The sequence below is a fragment of the Terrapene carolina genome, unplaced genomic scaffold (assembly GCF_002925995.2).
Source record: "Terrapene carolina triunguis isolate 2854851 unplaced genomic scaffold, T_m_triunguis-2.0 Scaffold84, whole genome shotgun sequence".
Lineage (NCBI taxonomy): Eukaryota > Metazoa > Chordata > Testudines > Emydidae > Terrapene > Terrapene triunguis.
The window spans coordinates 11,553,062-11,573,503 of record NW_020664435.1 but is presented as its reverse complement, the minus strand read 5'-3'; the positions used below and the strand labels follow the sequence as shown (position 1 = coordinate 11,573,503).

General features: G+C 41.5%; 1 protein-coding gene across 4 annotated transcripts in view; it reads right to left on the bottom strand.

Moving 5' to 3' along the window:
* TBC1D5 (TBC1 domain family member 5) overlaps positions 1 to 20,442 on the bottom strand; it is a 472,654-nt gene that overhangs the window by 22,546 nt on the left and 429,666 nt on the right. For all 4 annotated transcript variants that reach the window (XM_024197361.1, XM_029910981.1, XM_024197362.1 and 1 more), the window contains one exon: positions 16,725 to 16,824. In XM_024197361.1, coding sequence (XP_024053129.1) covers positions 16,725 to 16,824 — 100 coding nt within the window. The remainder of the gene's footprint in view (positions 1 to 16,724; positions 16,825 to 20,442) is intronic.

Sequence of the window (20,442 nt, the reverse complement as noted above, 5' to 3'; positions counted from 1 at the left end):
CCGTAATGACACAACTTCTATTTCAGTAGCCCTACAATGAAGTGGAAAACATGAACTGGTATCTCAGTCTCATTTAATCTTAAAGTTCCCCATTTTCCTTGTATTTTATAGGAGAGGCTTCATTTTCCTTATAACTGGATTGAATATGAAACTGGAATCCATATACCTCATTTAAAGTTGGCTGTCAGATCTGAAAATTAATATCTCTGCATGACCTATGCAGACAGACAATGCAGTATGGTATATAGATGTTGATGCTTATTAACAAAACCCAACAAGTTTCCATTAGTTTCCTTTGCTTTTCATAATTAACATCCCCAAATGACAATGAGTGAATTATTTTCATTTTCAAGCTAATGGGTTTATGAAAGGTTAATTGTTTTGCATATGAAGACAACACTATCAAGGAATCAAAGTCTCATCCACCTCTCTCTTTTGTGGGTGCCATCTTTCAATAAATCTCCATTGCACTGTTTTCAAAAGCAGTGCCTAAAAGGGTTTAAATGATAAAGGATGTGGGTCTTTGAAATGCAAATTCATGAAATTTAATTTTTTTTTTATCTGCAGTATAATGAACTGGTATTGAATGAAAACTGATTGCTTCATCTGACAGATATTTTGAGATTAACAAACAGCATTGATGAATACAGAGGGGCAAATGAACCGGAGACTGAGCTACCTCTTTACGATGTACATTATTCAGTGTGGCCACAGACTGACCTGTGTTCACTTACTGTAAACTTAACATTGTAGTGCAGACTGCATTGTTACTCGAAATTAAAGTCATCACAAGTGTGAAGTCCTGAAACTGAGGTAACAGAAAACTGTATATTGGTTAAAAGAAACCAATATTTCAGACTTCCTCTGGCTGGTTTTTCTTGTGTTCCTCTTGTAATATATTTCATGTATGTATTTGTATACAATATACTTATAATTCATACACAGTAGTCACCTTTAAAAAGTCAACTATTTACCAACAGTTAATGTGCTGTTGTGTCAAACACCAGTTATTCTCCCATAAGTAAAAGAGAAAGTGGTAACTGTTGATTTTTTTTTAATAGCACCTGCTGTACATATAAATATACACACGTTGTGGTCAGTGCAGAGGTGCACTAGTCCAAAAGAAGCACCATGCCTTTGGAAGGAGTGCAAGGAGAATGTGGGCACTGTGCTACCTTTTGACAGCTTGCAGTGTGTTCTCTCCCCTATGAAAAACATAGCAATGGCAATGGTCTCAGACTTAGACTAGTCCTTGGCTGTTGCAGAGTGGCACCAGGGGCCGGATGAAATGCATCCTAGAATTCTCAAGGAGCTAATAGAGGAGGTATCTGAGCCTCTAGCTCTTATCTTTGGAAAATCATGGGAGACGGGAGAGATTCCAGAAGACTGGAAAAGGGCAAATATAGTGCCCATCTATAAAAAGGGAAATAAAAACAACCCAGGAAACTACAGACCAGTTAGTTTAACTTCTGTGCCAGGGAAGATAATGGAGCAAGTAATTAAGGAAATCATCTGCAAACACTTGGAAGGTGGTAAGGTGAAAGGGAACAGCCATTATGGATTTGTAAAGAACAAATCATGTCAAACCAATCTGATAGCTTTCTTCGATAGGATAACGAGTCTTGTGGATAAGGGAGAAGCTGTGGATGTGGTATACCTAGACTTTAGTAAGGCATTTGATACGGTCTCGCATGATATTCTTATCGATAAACTAGGCAAATACAATTTAGATGGGGCTACTATAAAGTGGGTGCATAACTGGCTGGATAACCGTACTCAGAGAGTTGTTATTAATGGTTCCCAATCCTGCTGGAAAGGCATAACGAGTGGGGTTCCGCAGGGGTCTGTTTTGGGACCGGCTCTGTTCAATATCTTCATTAACGACTTAGATATTGGCATAGAAAGTACGCTAATTAAGTTTGCGGATGATACCAAACTGGGAGGGATTGCAACTGCTTTGGAGGACAGGGTCATAATTCAAAATGATCTGGACAAATTGGAGAAATGGTCTGAGTTCAACAGGATGAAGTTTAACAAAGACAAATGCGAAGTGCTCCACTTAGGAAGAAAAAATCAGTTTCACACATACAGAATGGGAAGAGACTGTCTAGGAAGGAGTACGGCAGAAAGGGATCTAGGGGTTATAGTGGACCACAAGCTAAATATGAGTCAACAGTGTGATGCTGTTGCAAAAAAAGCAAACATGATTCTGGGCTGTATTAACAGGTGTGTTGTGAGCAAGACACGAGAAGTCATTCTTCCGCTCTACTCTGCTCTGGTTAGGCCTCAGCTGGAGTATTGCGTCCAGTTCTGGGCACCGCATTTCAAGAAAGATGTGGAGAAATTGGAAAGGGTCCAGAGAAGAGCAACAAGAATGATTAAAGGTCTTGAGAACATGACCTATGAAGGAAGGCTGAAAGAATTGGGTTTGTTTAGTTTGGAAAAGAGAAGACTGAGAGGGGACATGATAGCAGTTTTCAGGTATCTAAAAGGGTGTCATAAGGAGGAGGGAAAAAACTTGTTCACCTTAGCTTCTAAGGATAGAACAAGAAGCAATGGGCTTAAACTGCAGCAAGGGAGGTCTAGGTTGGACATTAGGAAAAAGTTCCTAACTGTCAGGGTGGTTAAACACTGGAATAAATTGCCTAGAGAGGTTGTGGAATCTCCATCTCTGGAGATATTTAAGAGTAGGTTAGATAAATGTCTATCAGGGATGGTCTAGACAGTATTTGGTCCTGCCATGAGGGCAGGGGACTGGACTCGATGACCTCTCGAGGTCCCTTCCAGTCCTAGAATCTATGAGTCTATCTATGAATCTTTTGTACTTGTGCAAGGCTGGTCACAACAGAGCCAAATATGTGGAGGCTTTATCCATGTGATAAACTGCATTTATGGCACACCACCAACTGCCTCTCTTGCACTCTGCCCATCAAACCATCTCTACTCAGGCTGCTTCTAAAACTGCAAACTTCTGCACTGTTTCAAACTATTTATTTTTTTTAAAAAACCTGTCAGAAAAAGTTTTCCTTCTTTCTCCCCATTTGTGGAATTTCTCCCCTTCTGCCAACACACTCATACACCAGAAATAAATTTAAAAAACAAACTGATCTGATGTGCAAAACAAATAATATTCATTCCTGCACCAGTGATAGACTTACTATCCATCAACTAGAACTAGACATTGCAACCTATTCCAATGGAGAGCTGCATCTCTCTACTTTCTATTGATATAAAGCACTCACTTCCTGACCCAGCAGATGCTGAGACTTAAAAGTATATGTATGGAAAAGTTATTTTAGGTCATTATAGAGGTTTCTAAAATATATTTTATTCTCTGCTTCAGAGGTCTGTGTAGCTGAACTCAGTAAAAACTGAGCCTGGTTTTACAAGATACTATTGTGACACAGTAAAGTAAATAAATAAAACCTAGATAGATAGACCTAATACCAATAAATGTTTTAAAATCTCTTTAAAACATTGTTAAAGCAGTTCTTCTATGGATATGTGGCATATGTAGAATAGATAATGGCATAGCATGGTATATCTGTTTTAACAGCAGGAATATGGGATGACCTTTGCCATCAGTGAGTATGTCATCATCACAAACTCAGGCCAATAAAAGCTTATACCACCCCTTAATGTAGTCGCTCTCAGCTATATCTATGCATTCACAAATTATTTCTGTTAAGTGTTGTTGCAGTTATTAGTTACTACTTTGCTGTCAACCTAATTGCTCAAGTTGAAGGGTTATCCAAAAAATAAGCTAATTAATTACTGTACTCCAGTTAGCTTTAGTTTTTACATGTTTGACCCAAATTGCAGAACTTGCCTGATATTATGCATCTGGACATTTTTTGTGTGAGAGAGATAGATACTATAGGCCACTTTTGTGCTCCTCAGTAAAAGTCTCATTGAAAAATTGCATATTTAGTTGTTGGAGGGTTGAGAGTGGAGTTTGGAGCATTTGAGCTCATGTTCTATGTTGACTGGTGGCAATATAGATTTAGGGTCTTAGACAGTCAGAAATGAACAACTATAGATTTACTCTTCCTCCAAACAACTAGGTGCATCACACATCAGATCATACACTGTTATCAGTTGTTGGCTGTGTGTGTATTCTTTCTGTGTTCTGCACTGGCTCTGGCCAGACAGCCCATACAGCAGCCCGATCAAACTGCCAAAGAAGGCTACCGACTCAGTTCAGTGGTGAAGGTGCTCGGCCAGGTTTATTGTTAATGAAGCATGGTCCTTGTCTCCTATACGTGCTACAGGTACCCATTACAAAGGACTTGGCTCAGTGAGTGGTGGGATTCTCCGCTCTCACCTCGGCCGGACAAAGACAGCCCCTCTGTGACTCCTCTTTTATACACTGATATAAACAAGTTACCTACTGCCACTCTGACGTGGTTAGTTACCACCCTTTACCTTGTACATGTTGGCTCAATCAAAACTTCTCTATCCATCACCCTGTCACCATGACCTTATGTTTAGGAGGGTCAGTGTTTCCCTGTATCACCTTCTACCATAACTTGGTATCACGATGTTCTGGCATGATCCTTCTGGAATGCATTTATGCAAGTGTCCTGTGCCTAGCACTTCCTAGGACTGCTTGTGTTTTTGCAACACCAACCCTCTTCATGCCAAGTTCAGTGAACTTGCAAGTAGGCATGTTTTGTAACAGGGCCTGACTCTTGCTAACTTTGCTTTATATCAGTAGGGCCTGACTTCAGTTTGGGCCTTAAGCCTTACATCAGGCCCTTATAACAGGCCTCATGTCTCAGGCTCTCTCTTTCTACTACACACACAACTTCTACAATTTAGGTCGAACAAGTCAAAACTAAAGCAAACTGAAGTGCAATAATTAATATACTTAATTTTTACTTCCATGACATGATTGGATCCTCAATAGCTTAAATATCATATGAAGCAAAGTACTACTTTACATTTATGAACTGAAAGGAAAAAACTCCTCTGCTGCTGAAGCTGTATTGCCAGTCACAAAAACAACCTTGCAATTAATTAGAAGATTAAAATCCACAGAGTACACATGATTTAAATGTTGGACAGTCTGTGATTCTTCTGAGGTGAACTGAACCAAAACCACTTTAATATTAGAATCTGAGACAGAAAATAAATCTCCAGTACGCATGGCTCAGTTGCCTTGGATGCCTCAATGGCATGCTGCCCTATTGGGTAATGTATTCTTCCTGCAGTAACAGTAACTTTGAAAAATGCTAGGACATCTTAAAATGCTAATAAGGAGAGTCATGGTGAGATAAAACTAGAGTGTCCAATTTTAAGTAGGGTATATTCAAAAATTCGGAGCCTTACTTAAAATACAGGGTTTTTTCCTCTGTCCTCTCAGTTTAAGGTGGCAGTTTGTGGTAGCAACAGCTTCAGATGAAAACCCAACTTGAGGAGGCAGGTGGAAAGGCTATGGGGTGATTTAATAATCCTACTATACGCTGTCCTAATTGTTTTGATTTATCCCCGTTTTCCATTATATTTAGTTTGTATTTTGCTGTTTATGACTGGATATCTATTTCCCCTCAGTTTTTCCCATATCTTCACTATCACCTACCTAAAGAGAGAAAAACAAAGTTTGGTTTTCTTCATTCATCATAACACTCAGTCTCTTTCTGTTTATTTTAGCACTGATGGGTTCTCCCCAAAACTGCAAAGCAGTAGTGTCACACCTGTTATCTGAAGATAGCACAGTACTCATAAGACTGACATCACATCATGAGGAGTTACCTTGGCATTTGTGGGGTACATTTGGGGATTAGTGAGTGAAGAGTCATTTCTGCTTCTCTCTGCCGAAAAGTTTTAACTGAGGTCTAGAAATGAATGGCTGGGCTCTATATCCACTGTTTCAGTTTCTGGATACAAAATGGTGTGCCTCATGAAAAAGACTGTAATTTACATTAAACACTGATGTAAGCTGCCAAAGTAATATTGCACACACTCCAGCACATCTGCACATTTATCTGGAAATCCTTAAGAAGCATTATTGACAGTTAGTGCTGAACTTGTGCCAGGACTCTAACTTAAAATTAAATTGATTCAAGTTGCAAGGTATAATTTTCTTCCCATTAATTATAACTGTGTTAGAAGACTGTTCTTTTCCTTTGTTTGCCTCCATTTTGTTCCCTGGGCTTCTCAATATACTGTTTAGATTTGATACATTTACTGACACCGTCTAAGTTTCCTGCATATAGTGCCAAGACTATGATGGTGTTCTAATAGTTCTTCCAGTGTAATCTGCTGTTCCATCCACCTACAATACACCTCTTCAGTGAAAACAAAGTTGTCTTTAACTTCATTCAAGCAGTTTTATCCCTTCCCACTAATTAGTGAGTCTAAACCTAGATTAGGAAATCTAATTCATGCTAATTTACTTTGTGATTTTAATGAATGGGCTGACTTCTGGCACAGGGAACTGTACTGGGCACTTTTATGGTGCAACTAGATCTGCTGCACAAACTGGGTCCCCTTATCTGTTAGTCCATTATAGTGAAGAAATACATTAATCCATAAAGTGCATAGCTAAATTCTGAAGGCATGCCATTCAATCTGAGACTTTAATCCTCAAATGTAGATTTACTTTCAAAACTGAATATTCCAAAAACGAACTCTCTCATTCTATAGATCTGTTCCATTTATGTGTTTAGAGTCAGACTGTCTCACTTTGTTGCAAAATAAATTTGTTTTACTGCATTTTACTCCTCGTAGCGAAGAGGGAGCAAATGGAGTATTTTAGTCCATTTTGTGCATCATCAACAAAATTATTTACTGAGGCTTGTTCTACATGAGAAAGTTACACCTGTTTAACTTAAGGTTCATTTTAAAGGGTTTAGTTAAATTGGTGACAAAGGCAGTGTGGACATTGCTTTTAGCTTAACCCAGGCTGGTTTATTTTGGTTTAGCTTAAATCGACTGGGAACAGGGATTAGATAAACTAAAATAAACCATTATTAATCCACAATAGGAATGAACATATGGGGCTTTAAAAATTGATTTAAATTAAACTGGTAAAACTTCTGTGTGCAGACAAGTCTGAAATTCCAATCGGTTACATGGCGGTATTAAATACAAGGGAAATTACATAATGCCCTTGCTGACATCTATTTAAAAAACAAGGGGTAACACAGGCCTGAGGCATAGACAATGAGGGAAATACTCACATTATTTTTATAAATATAATGTGCACTTCCTTTTACCTGTGCGATATTATTTTGCCTGGCTACACAGGGCTGTATGGGGAAACCAACATGAAACTAAACAATGACAAAAATAAGGTACTGTCATGGAGAATGCCAAGGGTCCTTGAGGAACAATGGGAAAGCTATTAGTTGGGGAATGGCCTCCTGCTGGCTTCATCCAGGCTAGTATGGTTTATCCTTCCCAGCCTTGAAAGTAGGATCAAAGGAGATACTAAAACCTTATAGCTGCTGGCCTAAGCTAGAAAGGGGTTGACTGGGCTGTTTGCTGCTGCCTGAGAGGAGATGCTGACAGAAGAGCACAGAAGGAGGGAGAGATTTCAGCAGGGCAGTCCTCTTCTCCCAGCCCAGAGATGGAGGTAAGATAAGGCATGTGACAGAACCCAGCCTGACTTTCAGAATCCAGACTTAGACTGTAAGGCTGGCAGTCAGCAAAAACATCTTTTAAATTATAAACAAAACACATTATTGAGAAGGCATAACCATGGAATGTCACAATGCCATTTCCAGAGTCATTTTTCAGAATGGAATCACACTTAAAAGCTCTACTTAAATACACAATGAACATTAATACACTGCATGTATCATTAATGTGATCCTTCCCAGTTGGACTAACCCCATAATGTTTTAATTTGCTATCATTAGCTAGATCAAGGGTTCTCAAACTGGGGGTCGGGACCCCTCAGAGGGTCATGAGGTTATTACATGGGGGGTCGCGAGCTGTCAGCCTCCACCCCAAGCCTCGCTTTCCTCCAGCATTTATAATAGTGTTAAATATATACAAAAGTGTTTTTAATTTATAAGGGGGGTCGCACTCAGAGGCTTGCTATGTGAAAGGGGTCACCAGTACAAAAGTTTGAGATCAACTGAACTAGATATTTCATTTTTTCCACTGACAGTTTTTGGATTATAGAACAGAAAAGGCTGTCTCTAAATAGATCTGAGCATGTAGAGAATCAGCTCTCTGACAGCCAGCTATACAGCTACCTTTTGTTTCATACATTTCATTTAAAAATATGAAATAAACTTTATTTAATAGGAGGGGCTTTTTTTTTTTTTTTTTACACACAGTCTTTTAAAGCTTTTTTGCTCTTTTACAAAAGAAACAGCCCCCTCTGAATTAAAGGGCAGGGTGGTGAGGTGTTTTTTTTTCCTTCAGCACTTTTAATAACACTGAATTTATAAAGTACGGATTATGTTACTTATGCCCCAAATAAAAGGGAACTAATTTTATTTTACTCATTCCCTACAGATGAGAAAATGTTTCATTTCAACCTGGGCTTGCAGAATCAGCTATAATTTCCATTTCATAATCTTCAGTCTTATCACACTACACTTAATACAAAAATTCAATACTACATTGCACACACTTTACAAATACTGTATATAGATCAATGGCATGGGCTTGATAGCACTTTTTGTCCGAAAGGACTGCGTTTCCTACAATTTCTCTTCTCGGTACAACTTAACTCAATAACATAATTTGAGCTGGACAGCTTGGTGGGATTTCCACCAAAACCAAATGTGCAGACTGGCTTAACAGTGCAGAGGACCCATACATTCAAAGTGATATTGCCAAAATGCTCTTAATCTCACAAGAAGTTCCTCCAAGGCAAATACCAGGTGCCTTGCTAATCATTCTGGAGACGTTTAGGTTTTCAATATTTAGAGGTCTGAAACTTAAGACCCAAAGGCCTCTGCTGGGGGCAAGTCCTTGCTCCTTCATTCTGATAATGCTTGCTTATACACACCAGAAGTATTCATCAAAAGATCCTTTAAAGCTCTGCCAGGAATGAGGTATTTTACACCCAGCACCATCTAGTGGCTGAACAGTATAATACAATTTAGCATTCCAGGTTTCAGAGTGGTAGCCCTGTTAGGGTACGTCTATACTTACCTCCGGGTCCGGCGGTAAGCAATCTATCTTCTGGGATCAATTTATCGTGTCTTGTCTAGACGTGATAAATCGGTCCCGGAAGTGCTCGCCGTCGACGCCGGTACTCCTGCTCCGCGAGAGGAGTACGCGGAGTCGACGTGGGAGCCTGCCTGCCGCGTGTGGACCCGCGGTAAATTCGAACTAAGATACTTCGACTTCAGCTACGTTATTCACGTAGCTGAAGTTGCGTATCTTAGTTCGAAGTGGGGGGTTAGGTCGGACCAGCCCTTAGTCTGTATCAGCAAAAGGAACGAGAAGTACTTGTGGCACTTGAGACTTGTTAGTCTCTAAGGTGCCACAAGTACTCCTCGTTCTTTTTGCATTCCATTACAGCGGTTCTCAAACTGTGGGTCGGGATCCCAAAATGGGTTAAGACTCCATTTTAATGGGATCGCCAGGGCTGGCATTAGATTTGCTGGGGCCTGGGGCCGAAGCTGAAGTTCGAGCCTCGCTGCCTGGGGCCAAAGCCTGAGGGCTTCAACTTTGGCCCCCCCCACCCAGGGCGGAGGGACTTGGGCTTTGGCCCTCCTGCCCAGGATGGTGGGACTCTAGCAGGCTCAAGCTTCGATCTCCCCTTCTGGGGTCATGCAGTAATTTTTTTGGGTTGCAGTGTAATGAAGTTTGAGAACCTCTGCATTACGACAGACCCCAAGGAATAAAAGGTGAACCTTATCTCTGTCATGTTAACCTCTTATTTTTTCCCCCCAAACAAGTTTACATCATCACTGAGCAGCTGTGAAAACTTCTGGCATACCTCCTGTTAAAGCCAGACCACTGCAGTCCCCTCCTGTATTCCAGAGGCAGATGGTGAACGATAGATTTCAGAGTCCAGCTCTACTTTATTATTTAACATTTATAAGACAGTAGTGCTTAGAAGCCATAACCCTGCTATGCTCAATTGTGCTAGGTGCTGTACGAACATATCATATATTACAGTCCCTGCCCCACAGCTTCAGACTGTCTCCAGATTTAGATCTGTGCTGCAGGAGAAACTGGACTTTGTCCCTGAATCAAGAGATGAGCCCCTCTGATGTAGCACGTTGACAGACTCCAAATGCTGATGATGCTGAAGCGCTGAATATTTAGAGGGTGTCAAATGCCAGTATTAGAACCTGTGTCACTGGATCTGTGCCAAATCAGCTAGCGCTTAATGTCCAGCTGTGATACTTGGCTCTGAAACACATGCAGCTTTTCTCTTTGAGGCCTTCCAGACTGACTTGATATTAAACTAACACATCAAACTCACTTTCATGACAAACTCAGTGGGGGCCGGGGAGCCTTCAGGCAGTCACTGTGGGATCTGAGAAAACATGGTGATGTCTGGCACAGATCCCACAGACCACGTTAGTCATGATCTCTTCTGAGACATCAGACAGAGGTCACATTTGTCCTTAAGGAACATTCTACGACCACACTGGGGGCATTTTTTGAACCTGCTAGGAAGACGCTTCTACATTATACATCTCTACCCCGATATAACACGGGTTCGCATACAACTCGGTAAAGCAGCGCTCCGGCGGATCAGCACGTCAGGTCCCAGCCGCAGCGCTCCGCTTCCCGCCGCCAGTGAGTGCGGGGAGGTTGGGGAAAGGACGCCTCCCGTACTCATCTGTGGTGGGAAGCGGAGCACTGCAGCTGGGAGCTGGTGGAGTGGAGTGGGCTGGGGCCAGGCTGCTCTGCTTCCGCTGCTGCCGATGAGTGCGGGGAGGTTGGGGAAAGGACGGCCCCCGTACTCACCTGCGGCGGGAAGCGGAGTTCCGCGGTTGGGAGCTGGCGGAGTGGAGCGGGCTGCTCTGCTTCTGCTGCTGCTGCTGGTGAGTACGGGACCTTTCCCCAACCCCCCACCCCCTCCCAACGACACGGCTGGGGCCGGGGCAAGGAAAGCGGAGCGGGCTGGGGCCGCGGCGCTTCGCTTCCCGCTGCAGGTGAGTATGGGGGGGGGCGTCCTTTCCCCAACCTCCCCGCACTCACTGGCGGCGGGAAGCGGCGTGCCGCGGCTGGGAGCTGGCGGAGTGAAGCGGGCTGGGGCCGGGCTGCTTCGCTTCCTGCCGCTGCTGGTGAGTGCCTATCAGGGAGTGGGGGTGTGTGGATAGGGGTCGGAGCAGTCAGGGGACAGGGAGCAGGGGGGTCGGGTAGGGGGTGGGGTCCTGGGGGTGATTAGGGATGGGGGTCTCTGGAGAGGGCGGTCAGGGGACAAGGAGCAGGGGTCCAAAGCAAGTTCGATATAACGCGGTCTCACCTATAGCGCAGTAAGATTTTTTGGCTCCGGAGCACCGCGTTATATCGGGGTAGAGGTGTAGTAAAAGAGAAGAGAAGGAATAATGAATAAGGACATAACATATTAAATGTAAAATTGTATGTAATATTTAACAAGTAAAGTAAAGCTCTGTGAAGCACTGCATCCTGAGGTGCCCCTGGTGCACTAAGTATACCTTTCATAAGAAAAATGTTGAAAAACATTTTAAACTATAGGAACAATATTATCACAGTATTAAGGGCACTAGGATCAGAATATTATTTCCTGAAAAAAACCAATAGACGTGAAGAGAAACATTAAGGGAAATGTAGCTCTGATGACACTGAAGTAACAATAATGGCGAGTAAATTCCTTCACCAGCAGCTGCATTAACAGTCTTCATTTATATTATTAATTAAGCTTCACAAAACCCTCGTGAGCATCTCCATTTGACAAATGGACAAACTGAGACACAGAAAGTTAGGTGATTTTTTTTCAAGGTCACAGAGCATGTTTGTGGCAGAACAGAGAAGAGAATCAAGATCCACCTTCCAACCTGGCATTCCTATCCACTAATACAAATATAAAAATTGGCAGTAGGATGCGTTAAGAGTCACGAGACCGTCTCAGCAGCCATGGCACATGCCATCCTTTACTAGGAAGTTAATGGTCATTCTAATGCATGGACCTACGTGCGCGGATGTGCCGTATTACACTGGAGAAAGGAAATCCCAGAAGGTTTAAGCTCTGCGCATCTATCTTATTGAACCATCTCAGGGATCATAAACCTATTTCAATTCATTTTCATCACACACAAAAAACAACTTTTAACTCCTCCATGTGCTACTAAGTTCTAATATTCATAGAATATCATTCATTTCCATACTGCCAAGTCATAAACATATAATTATGTCGTCAGTGTGTGGTGCAGCAAGAGTAGATGAGCACTTAATGAGAAAGCTTTTGTGTATATACACAAACAAAAATTGCCATTCTAACCATCTGTTCCTTCTTCGGATTCCATGGAGTGAATTTATAATGTTGGCAATCTCTTGTTCAATCCCATGGTAACAAATTGGCATGTTTTAGGTAAAAAATTATGATGTCATTTTGTGGTGGTGTGGAAAATTGTGCAAAAAAAATTTTTTTTTTTTTTTAAACAAAATTATTTTCATACAAAGGGCTATTATGTAAAAGAACAATTGTGGATTTGCTTAAATAGATAATTACAAGAGGTTCAAAGATTTAAAGTAGGATATAGGATTTAAGAGTGGTTTTGAGCAGTTTTGGACTATGAAAAATATGTAACATATATAATGAACTATTATAGTCACTGGTGGTAATAAACATATCCCCATAGCAGAAGGCGACTAAAAAACTTACTCAGAATGTCACAAATCATTTTCAGATAACTTCAAGGAAAAAATATTCTGCAACTATTAACTATTTTTGATACTCAGTACACTCATTTATTCTACAGATAACTTTGTGATGAACAGCCATAGTATCTTTGTTAAAAATGACTGACAAATGTAGTAGAGTTTCTAGAGAAAAATACATAATTCTATGGTAAAATTTGGACTATTGTAAATAAAAGTCCATTCAAACAGCATTCCTTGTCTTCATGAATCTCTCCCAGCTCAAACACATGTAATTCAGCATACTATGTTGACTGGAGAGGGGACAGGTCAATGCTGCCCAATCACGACTCTTAACGTGAGTAGCCAAGTCAAGAATTGTGCTCTCAGTATGACGAATTTCGGGGTGCTCTTTAATAACTGCTAATCGTATACCTTGATCTGCCATTGGCATTGTGCTTTCTGCATGAACATTTTTGATTAACTTCTTCCCAATAGGGTACCATCATGGACAACCCAGGCAGAGTTGAGATGTCTCAGGATAGTTGTCTAACAGCTTCCGTTTGAGGGTTGTTAAGGGACAAAGCCAGAAATATTAAATCTGATGACACTGTTCCAATAACCTCGCCCTCTCAGGGCAGCCTAGGAACTTGCCTGACCAGGGGGCTTCTTGAAGAACAATGAAGGCTGGGAAGGGTTTAAAAGGACACACAGAGGGAGAACCAGACAGAGACACTCAGGCACAGACACCCATGGGGGTGTCTGAAGAAGATAATCCTGCCCAGGTTGACATTATGGGATGGTAGTGCTTTAAACAAGATAGACATGCATACAGGTTCTTCCAACTACTAAATAAAAATACTTTGTCTTAAGAAGGCTGTTGGTCAGTATCACAGGTTCAAGAAGGGAGATTAAAAATGTGCCTGAACCCCAGTTGGATCTGCATGGTGATAAGTGTTTGGGGTATCTTCTTGTCTTCTTCTTCGGCTATCGCTTGATGCGAGGATGATGTCTGCCAAGGAGGTTCATTGGTGAGTTTTTAAGTGGCTGAGGAGCCCAATTCTTGCCCTGCAGATTTTGTGTACCTGGGTCCTGGTCTAAGAGTGGAAGAATCATGAGATTCCATCCCAATATAGGTAAGGGCAAGAGACCTAACACCTTGTGCAGCTAGCTCCCATAGTGACAATCAGTGCTTCCTCAGTGCCAAGGTCTCCTACCAATCTTGGTGCTGCGTTTGTTGAATCATGAACCAAACATGGCACTTGTACTTTCCAGGCTACTTGAGCAGGGCTCCTGAAGGAATACAGTAGTTTTGTTAACATGCACCTCTACTAACCTGAAGTCTCCAAGTTTTCCCAACGGGAGCTTGGAAGTGCCTATATTGCAGGCTTTGGTAGTGGCGTGTTGAGGGTGACTGGCTCTCATTCACTGTCTCCTGTGCTCAATAGTTTTGTGGACATGACACCTTTTCCTAGGAGTTGGAGCTCAGTACCATCAACAGGATATGCCAGGCCTTAGTATGCACTGGAACATTTGGCTTCAAAGAGGAGAATGCAGATTGCTTCAAGAGAACTAGTGAAGCTGATCTGCTGAGCAGAGAAGGAAACTGGGACTGTGTTGATTGAGTGGCACCGATACTGAGTGATGAAACTCAAGTTTTTGCTTCAAGGCCAAATTGTTCTAGACTGGCTTCTGACCAGGCTTACTGGAGTCCCCTGGGATGGCTTTAGCAGCTGGCTTTTCAGGTGTTCCCCCTCAAAGCTCACTGGGTCCAGGTGACAGTTCCAGATAGACCTAAAATATCATGTTCAATTCCTGCAGCATAACTTCCTGCTACATCAGGGGCGGGCAAACTTTTTGGCCTGAGGGCCACATCGCGTTTTGTAAATTGTATGGAGGGCTGGTTAGGGGAGGGGGTCATGGCCCGGCCCCCACCTCCTATCTGCCCCCTCCCGCCCCCGTTCCCTGACGGACCCTTTGGGATCCCTGCCCCATCGACACACTCCCGCTCCCTGTCCTCTGACCGCCCCCGGACCCCCGCCGCCCCATCCAACCCCTCCTCTCATTCCTGATGGCCCCCCTGGGACTCCTGCCCCATCCAACCACCCCTTCTCCCTGTCCCCTGCCTGCTCCCCGGAACCCCTGCTCCTGACTGCCCCCTGCTGCCCCATCCAAACCCTGCTCCTTCCTGACTGCCCCCCCAGGACCCATGCCCCCACTGAACCCCCCATGTTCCCCCCGCCCCCTATCCACACCCTCGCCCCCTGACCACCACCCTCAACTCCCCTGCCCTCTATCCAACCCCCCGCTCCCTGCACCCTTACCGCGCTGCCTGGAGCATTGGTGGCTGGTGGCGCTACAGCCACGCCGCCCGGCTGGAGCTGGGCCACGCTGCTGCCGCCGCCACTGCATAGCACAGAGCACCAGGTCAGGCCAGGCTCTGCAGCTGCGCTGCCCCAGGAGCTCACAGCCCCGCCGCCCAGAGCATTGCGCCGGTGGCAGAGCGAGCAAGCGAACGAGCTGAGGCTGCGGGGAAGGGGGGACAGCAAGGGAGGGGCCGGGGCCGAGCCTCCTGGGCCAGGAGCTTGGGGCCGGGCTGGACGGTCCCCCGGGCCGTAGTTTGCCCACCCCGTGCTACATCCAAACTTCCAGAGGCAGCTGGGCCTTCTTCCTTCCTACCTCTGTGATCTTCAAGAAAAGGACTACATCCTGAAAGAGAAACTGGGGGAAAAAAAGCAAGAGAAAGACCCAGAACACCATCAAGCTCAAAGCCACGTTACATGGAACTAAGCCCCAAATCTTTCAAGAGCTTCCAAAGGGCAAGCTAACTGCTCCAAAACTGGCTTGGAGAAAATGAGATGTTTAGACTACTGAGGCAAACTCTTAATGCAAAATACATCAAAAAGGCATTAGTACAAATTCAGACTCTTGAGTGGTCAAAAATATGCCTCGCTAGACTTAGACTCACTGGACTGGAACTAAGTACTGTACAAAGACAGTGGGTGTCAAGAAGAAGCCTCGTTCTCCATGACTATACAGTCTGGAGCACTGAAAAGATGGGCAATCAGAAAAACAAACAGCTTTGACTACAGGTTACCTGGAATGTTACCAGGTATCCAGGACTGGAAACGGCGGGCGAAGCAGAGCCAGAGAGATAACAACTGGAGGGTCCAAGTGAAGCTTGCTTTGTCAAAAAGAACATGGCTGGAAGATTCTAGTGAGGGCTGTAGTACTGGCAGTTTTTATACTATGTGGTTGAATAGGACAATTCTTGGAATTTGGCTCAATATAATTTTATAAGAGCAGTGTTTATTGTATCTGCATACACGTATCTTGGGCTCCTCTGCATTTTTTTTTTTTTTTGGCAATTTGCCTTGGTATTATATAAATCCAATAACTTCCATTGTTGATCCCGTTTTCCAATACACCAATTATTTGTTAATTCATGTCTTCTGCTGCTAATGTCAGAGCAAGAAGTGGCAGAGGAGATTAGGAACCAGCCTGGAGTAACAAAACATTTTTATGTAATGAAAGTAATCACCACACCATTACATCTGATGAAAATATATAGATTTTCTACAAACATACTTCAATGTATCAAGGATCACTGTGTAACAGCTGAACTGCACATGGACTTGTAAAATGAGTTGAGTTGTGTGGTCCTTTAGAATACAAGAAATATAAGAACAAGAAAAGGCCACCTGTCCCAACATGTCTGCTCTTTATCCTTACGTTAATCAATAGGCTAAAAAGCACTCACATTTAAAAGCAAGAAGGTTAAGAGAAAAAATAAAGATATGGTGGTTAGAAACATGTTACAACAATTTGGTACATTAATTCTGTTTATAACATGACTTACAAAGTTATATGCACTATACTACAGAACTATTACTTAATTCCAGGTATATAAACATGGAAAAAACCTCCAGAAAGATTTATAGGCCAGCATTAATTGTCTAGGGTACTTCACTTACCAAGATGTGTGTTCATCATTTTTGCACAGTATTTGCACATGGCCTCTAAGTCATTTAGTTGTCCTTGGAGAAATGAAATTTGAGTCTCCAATTCTTCCTCCTACAATTGAAAGGATAAGCTTTAAGAAACCTAATATACAATAAAATTGATAAGCAATGCCCTTAAAATGTTTGGAACATTCCACTGGTTATGAACTTATTTTTGCCTATGAGTTAGTCTTGGAAACAACAGAGTTAGGTTTCTTTGTATGTGAAATGGAATCATTTTGACTTCTCTTTCTTTTATCATTCTTAATGATGTCTTTGTCTTTTAACGTACCATTTTTTATTCATATTAGTTGAAAAAAAAACCCCAAACCACAAAACATCAGTTCCCATACAATATTTCATGAAAGGTTAACAATTACATTTCATTGATGGAGATAATAGGATATATTTCTGGATAAATATGTATTTTGGCCTATGCAAACCTAATCCAATGGAGACAGGTCATGAACCTACACAAATTATGGAAATTCACACTGAGCACAGTCACATACTTCAGACATTATTACTATAACCTCCCTAAAAATTCCACCATATTCCATCAAAACACTGGCCTTTTAGCTTAGCCACTCTGAATATTTAGTATAGGCTAAACATATACTTATTCATCATATATTTAGGCATTCATTTTATTTACCTAACGAATCATGCTCTATTTGGAAAAAAAAAATCCTGTATTTCCATGATGGAGGATAGGTCCATCAATGGCTATTAGCTAGTATGGGAAGGGATGGTGTCCCTAATCTCTGTTTGCCAGAAGCTGGGAATGGGCGACAGGGGATGGATTATTGATGATTACCTCTTCTGTTCATTCCCTCTGGGGCACCTGGCATTGGTCACTGTCGGAAGACAGGATACTGGGCCAGATGGACCATTGGTCTGACCCAATATAGCATTCTTATGAAATCTTTAAGGTCTGTTCAGTAAACCTGCATTTAACATATTTTTAAAGTAGATTTTTTTTTAAGACCCATAGATTTCAAGGTCAGAAGAGAGCACTATGATAATGTAGTTCCTGCACAACAAAGGAACCCAGTAATTCCTGCATCAGGCCCATAACTTCTGTTTGAGTCAGAGCATATATTTTAGAAAGTCTCTCAGTCTTGATTTAAAGATGACAAGTGATGGAGAATCTACCATGCCCCTACAAAAGTTGCTCCAAAGATTAATCATCCTTCCTGTTAAAACAAGTTTTTTTTTTTAAATTCACAGTATAGCAGTATGCAAAAGAAGGTCATTTTTGAGCTCCTCCTCTTCCTCCACATTAGGAGGCTTACAGATGTATTACAACAGAGAGTCCTGTGGCACCTTTAAGACTAACAGATGTATTGGAGCATAAGCTTTCGTGGGTGAATACCCACTTCGTCAGACGTATGTATTACAGTCTTTCTTGGCAGAGGTTGTTGGCCCTCAGACTGTGAATTAAGTATTAACAGGAAAACAGCAATGTAGAAGGATAAAACAACCTTGATTTGGCTGCATAATTAATCCTAAATTAATGATTATCAGAAAACTGAGAGCCAGGGCCCAGCAAAGTGAAGGAAACTTGGCAGTCAGATGACCTGTATCCGCCACCAACTATTTAAAAGAAAGTATTTGTTTAACTTAGCATTCTGCAAGAAAGACCTGTAAACGAACACAACTTTCTCAAGCTTACATACCTTCTTTGTCATTTTTTTTATAATGCCAAGTCATAAACAAATTGCTGACAAGTAAGTCAGGTTCAAAATTCGAAATGCTGACAGTGTTAACTAGGCTGCACACTGTTATAATTCTATCCAAAAAATGTAGTACTTAAAGACCTCTCTCTAGCAACTACATCTTGCAATGACTACAGAAAATAATCTACTCTATTTCCTGTTACTGCTTTTGATACTTAGCTACCAGCTTGGGAAAGGAGACTAGATTTGATCATTTTACTATAAACTCATATGCAACTTGCAATAGCAGCATTAACTAATAATTTAAACACAGATGCACATACCAATGTCATTCCTGTGGAACTGAACATGGAAATTGAACTTCTGGTAATAAATAGTTCTGTATTTCCCACACTTCTATCTTTCTTCATATTCATGAATCAAAATCAGAATAAATTGTTTTTCAAAACATTCCTGGTGCAGCTGTGGATACTTAGACAGTAAAATGAAACTCTCCAGTTATACTAAGTACCAGTTAATTTCCTAGCTGAGATTGATAGTAAGATTGAAGAGTAACCAAAGACCTACAATGTCTATGTAACATTCTTGTTTTAACCTGGGAAACATGAATGTTTTTAATGCCTTGCAAACATAAAAATGGAAATTGCAACTAAACATTTTCCTTCTTTTCCAATATTTATAATAAATTCTTACACTAATAGTAGGAGACAAAGCTGCACCAACTCTCTTGATTCTAGTTCACGCCACATTACATTAATTTTTCTGTCAGACTGTTGCTCTATGTTCCTATAAATGCTAACTTTTGCTTTTACGCTTTGCTGAGAACATGCCTGAGAGTTCTTGGATATAATTTCCATTGCTGAACAGCCAAATCATCACTGAATCTGATCTCAGTATTACACATTATCACAGGACTGAGCATGAGTAAGTACTGTAACAGGTATGTAAAATAGTAAGCAGGCAACAGAAGAATTTTCCTGACCCAAAAGCAGATCACAAGGAAATGAGTTATAATGACAAAACACGTAGTAACAAAGAAAAGGCATGGCAATCAGATGGAAAAATGAGGCTGCATATAAAGATTATTTTTTATGGATAAAAGAGCAGCGAGATACCACTATGTGGTAGGCTACAAAAAAATTAAAAATGTGAGAGAAGGAGTTGCATCAGGAATTGTAACTTGTAGGTGCTAAAATGTGTTGTGCTGCTCTCTCAAGTGCGCTCTCCTGGAATCATACACAATGACTGTGCATGACGCCACAAAAAAAATTTATCTGTGAAACACTCAAACTACACAGTGTAAAGCTAGGAAATACTTACATAAATATAAATGAAAACCAAGACATCATACTCTAATTCTTTTGGGAACTGAACTGCCAGCCAGTCAGACTGATGGGGGTGGGGATAGGTGAAAAGGGGTTCAAAATAATTCAACCATAACTCTGTGAAGTTGATCACTTTACCACAGAAAAAAATCTGCTGTCAGTATGAGAAAACTAAATTTAACTAGTTATTAAAGGTTTATAGAATAACAACTGCATTTAGGCATTTATTTTCAACATTTTATAATACTAAATGAAATTACCCACATTGTGTAGGCATTATTCAAAACCACTACTACTGTAGTCAGGCACTGGGGATCATGTTGTGAGGAGGAGAAACAAATCAAACAACAGCTAAATCAAACAAATGAGCCATTGTGCCTGGCTTGGAAGACAAAGAGAAATGAATCTTAATGATGAGAAATACCCCCTCTCCCCCAGCCCTACAACAAATCCTGGAAAATTCAGTCCCAGAAACTCACACCCACATCCTCATGGTTCCAGCCCATTCAGAACTTTAAAGATAATCAGCAACACCTTGAACTAAATCTGAAAGTGAAAATGAAGCAGGTGCGTTTATAACTGATAGGTAATATTGGTTCACATTCCTCTGACAACATAAAATTGACTTAAATTTCTCCATAGTCTAAACTGAGCATTTTTTCTACTATTTCCACATATTATATCCAA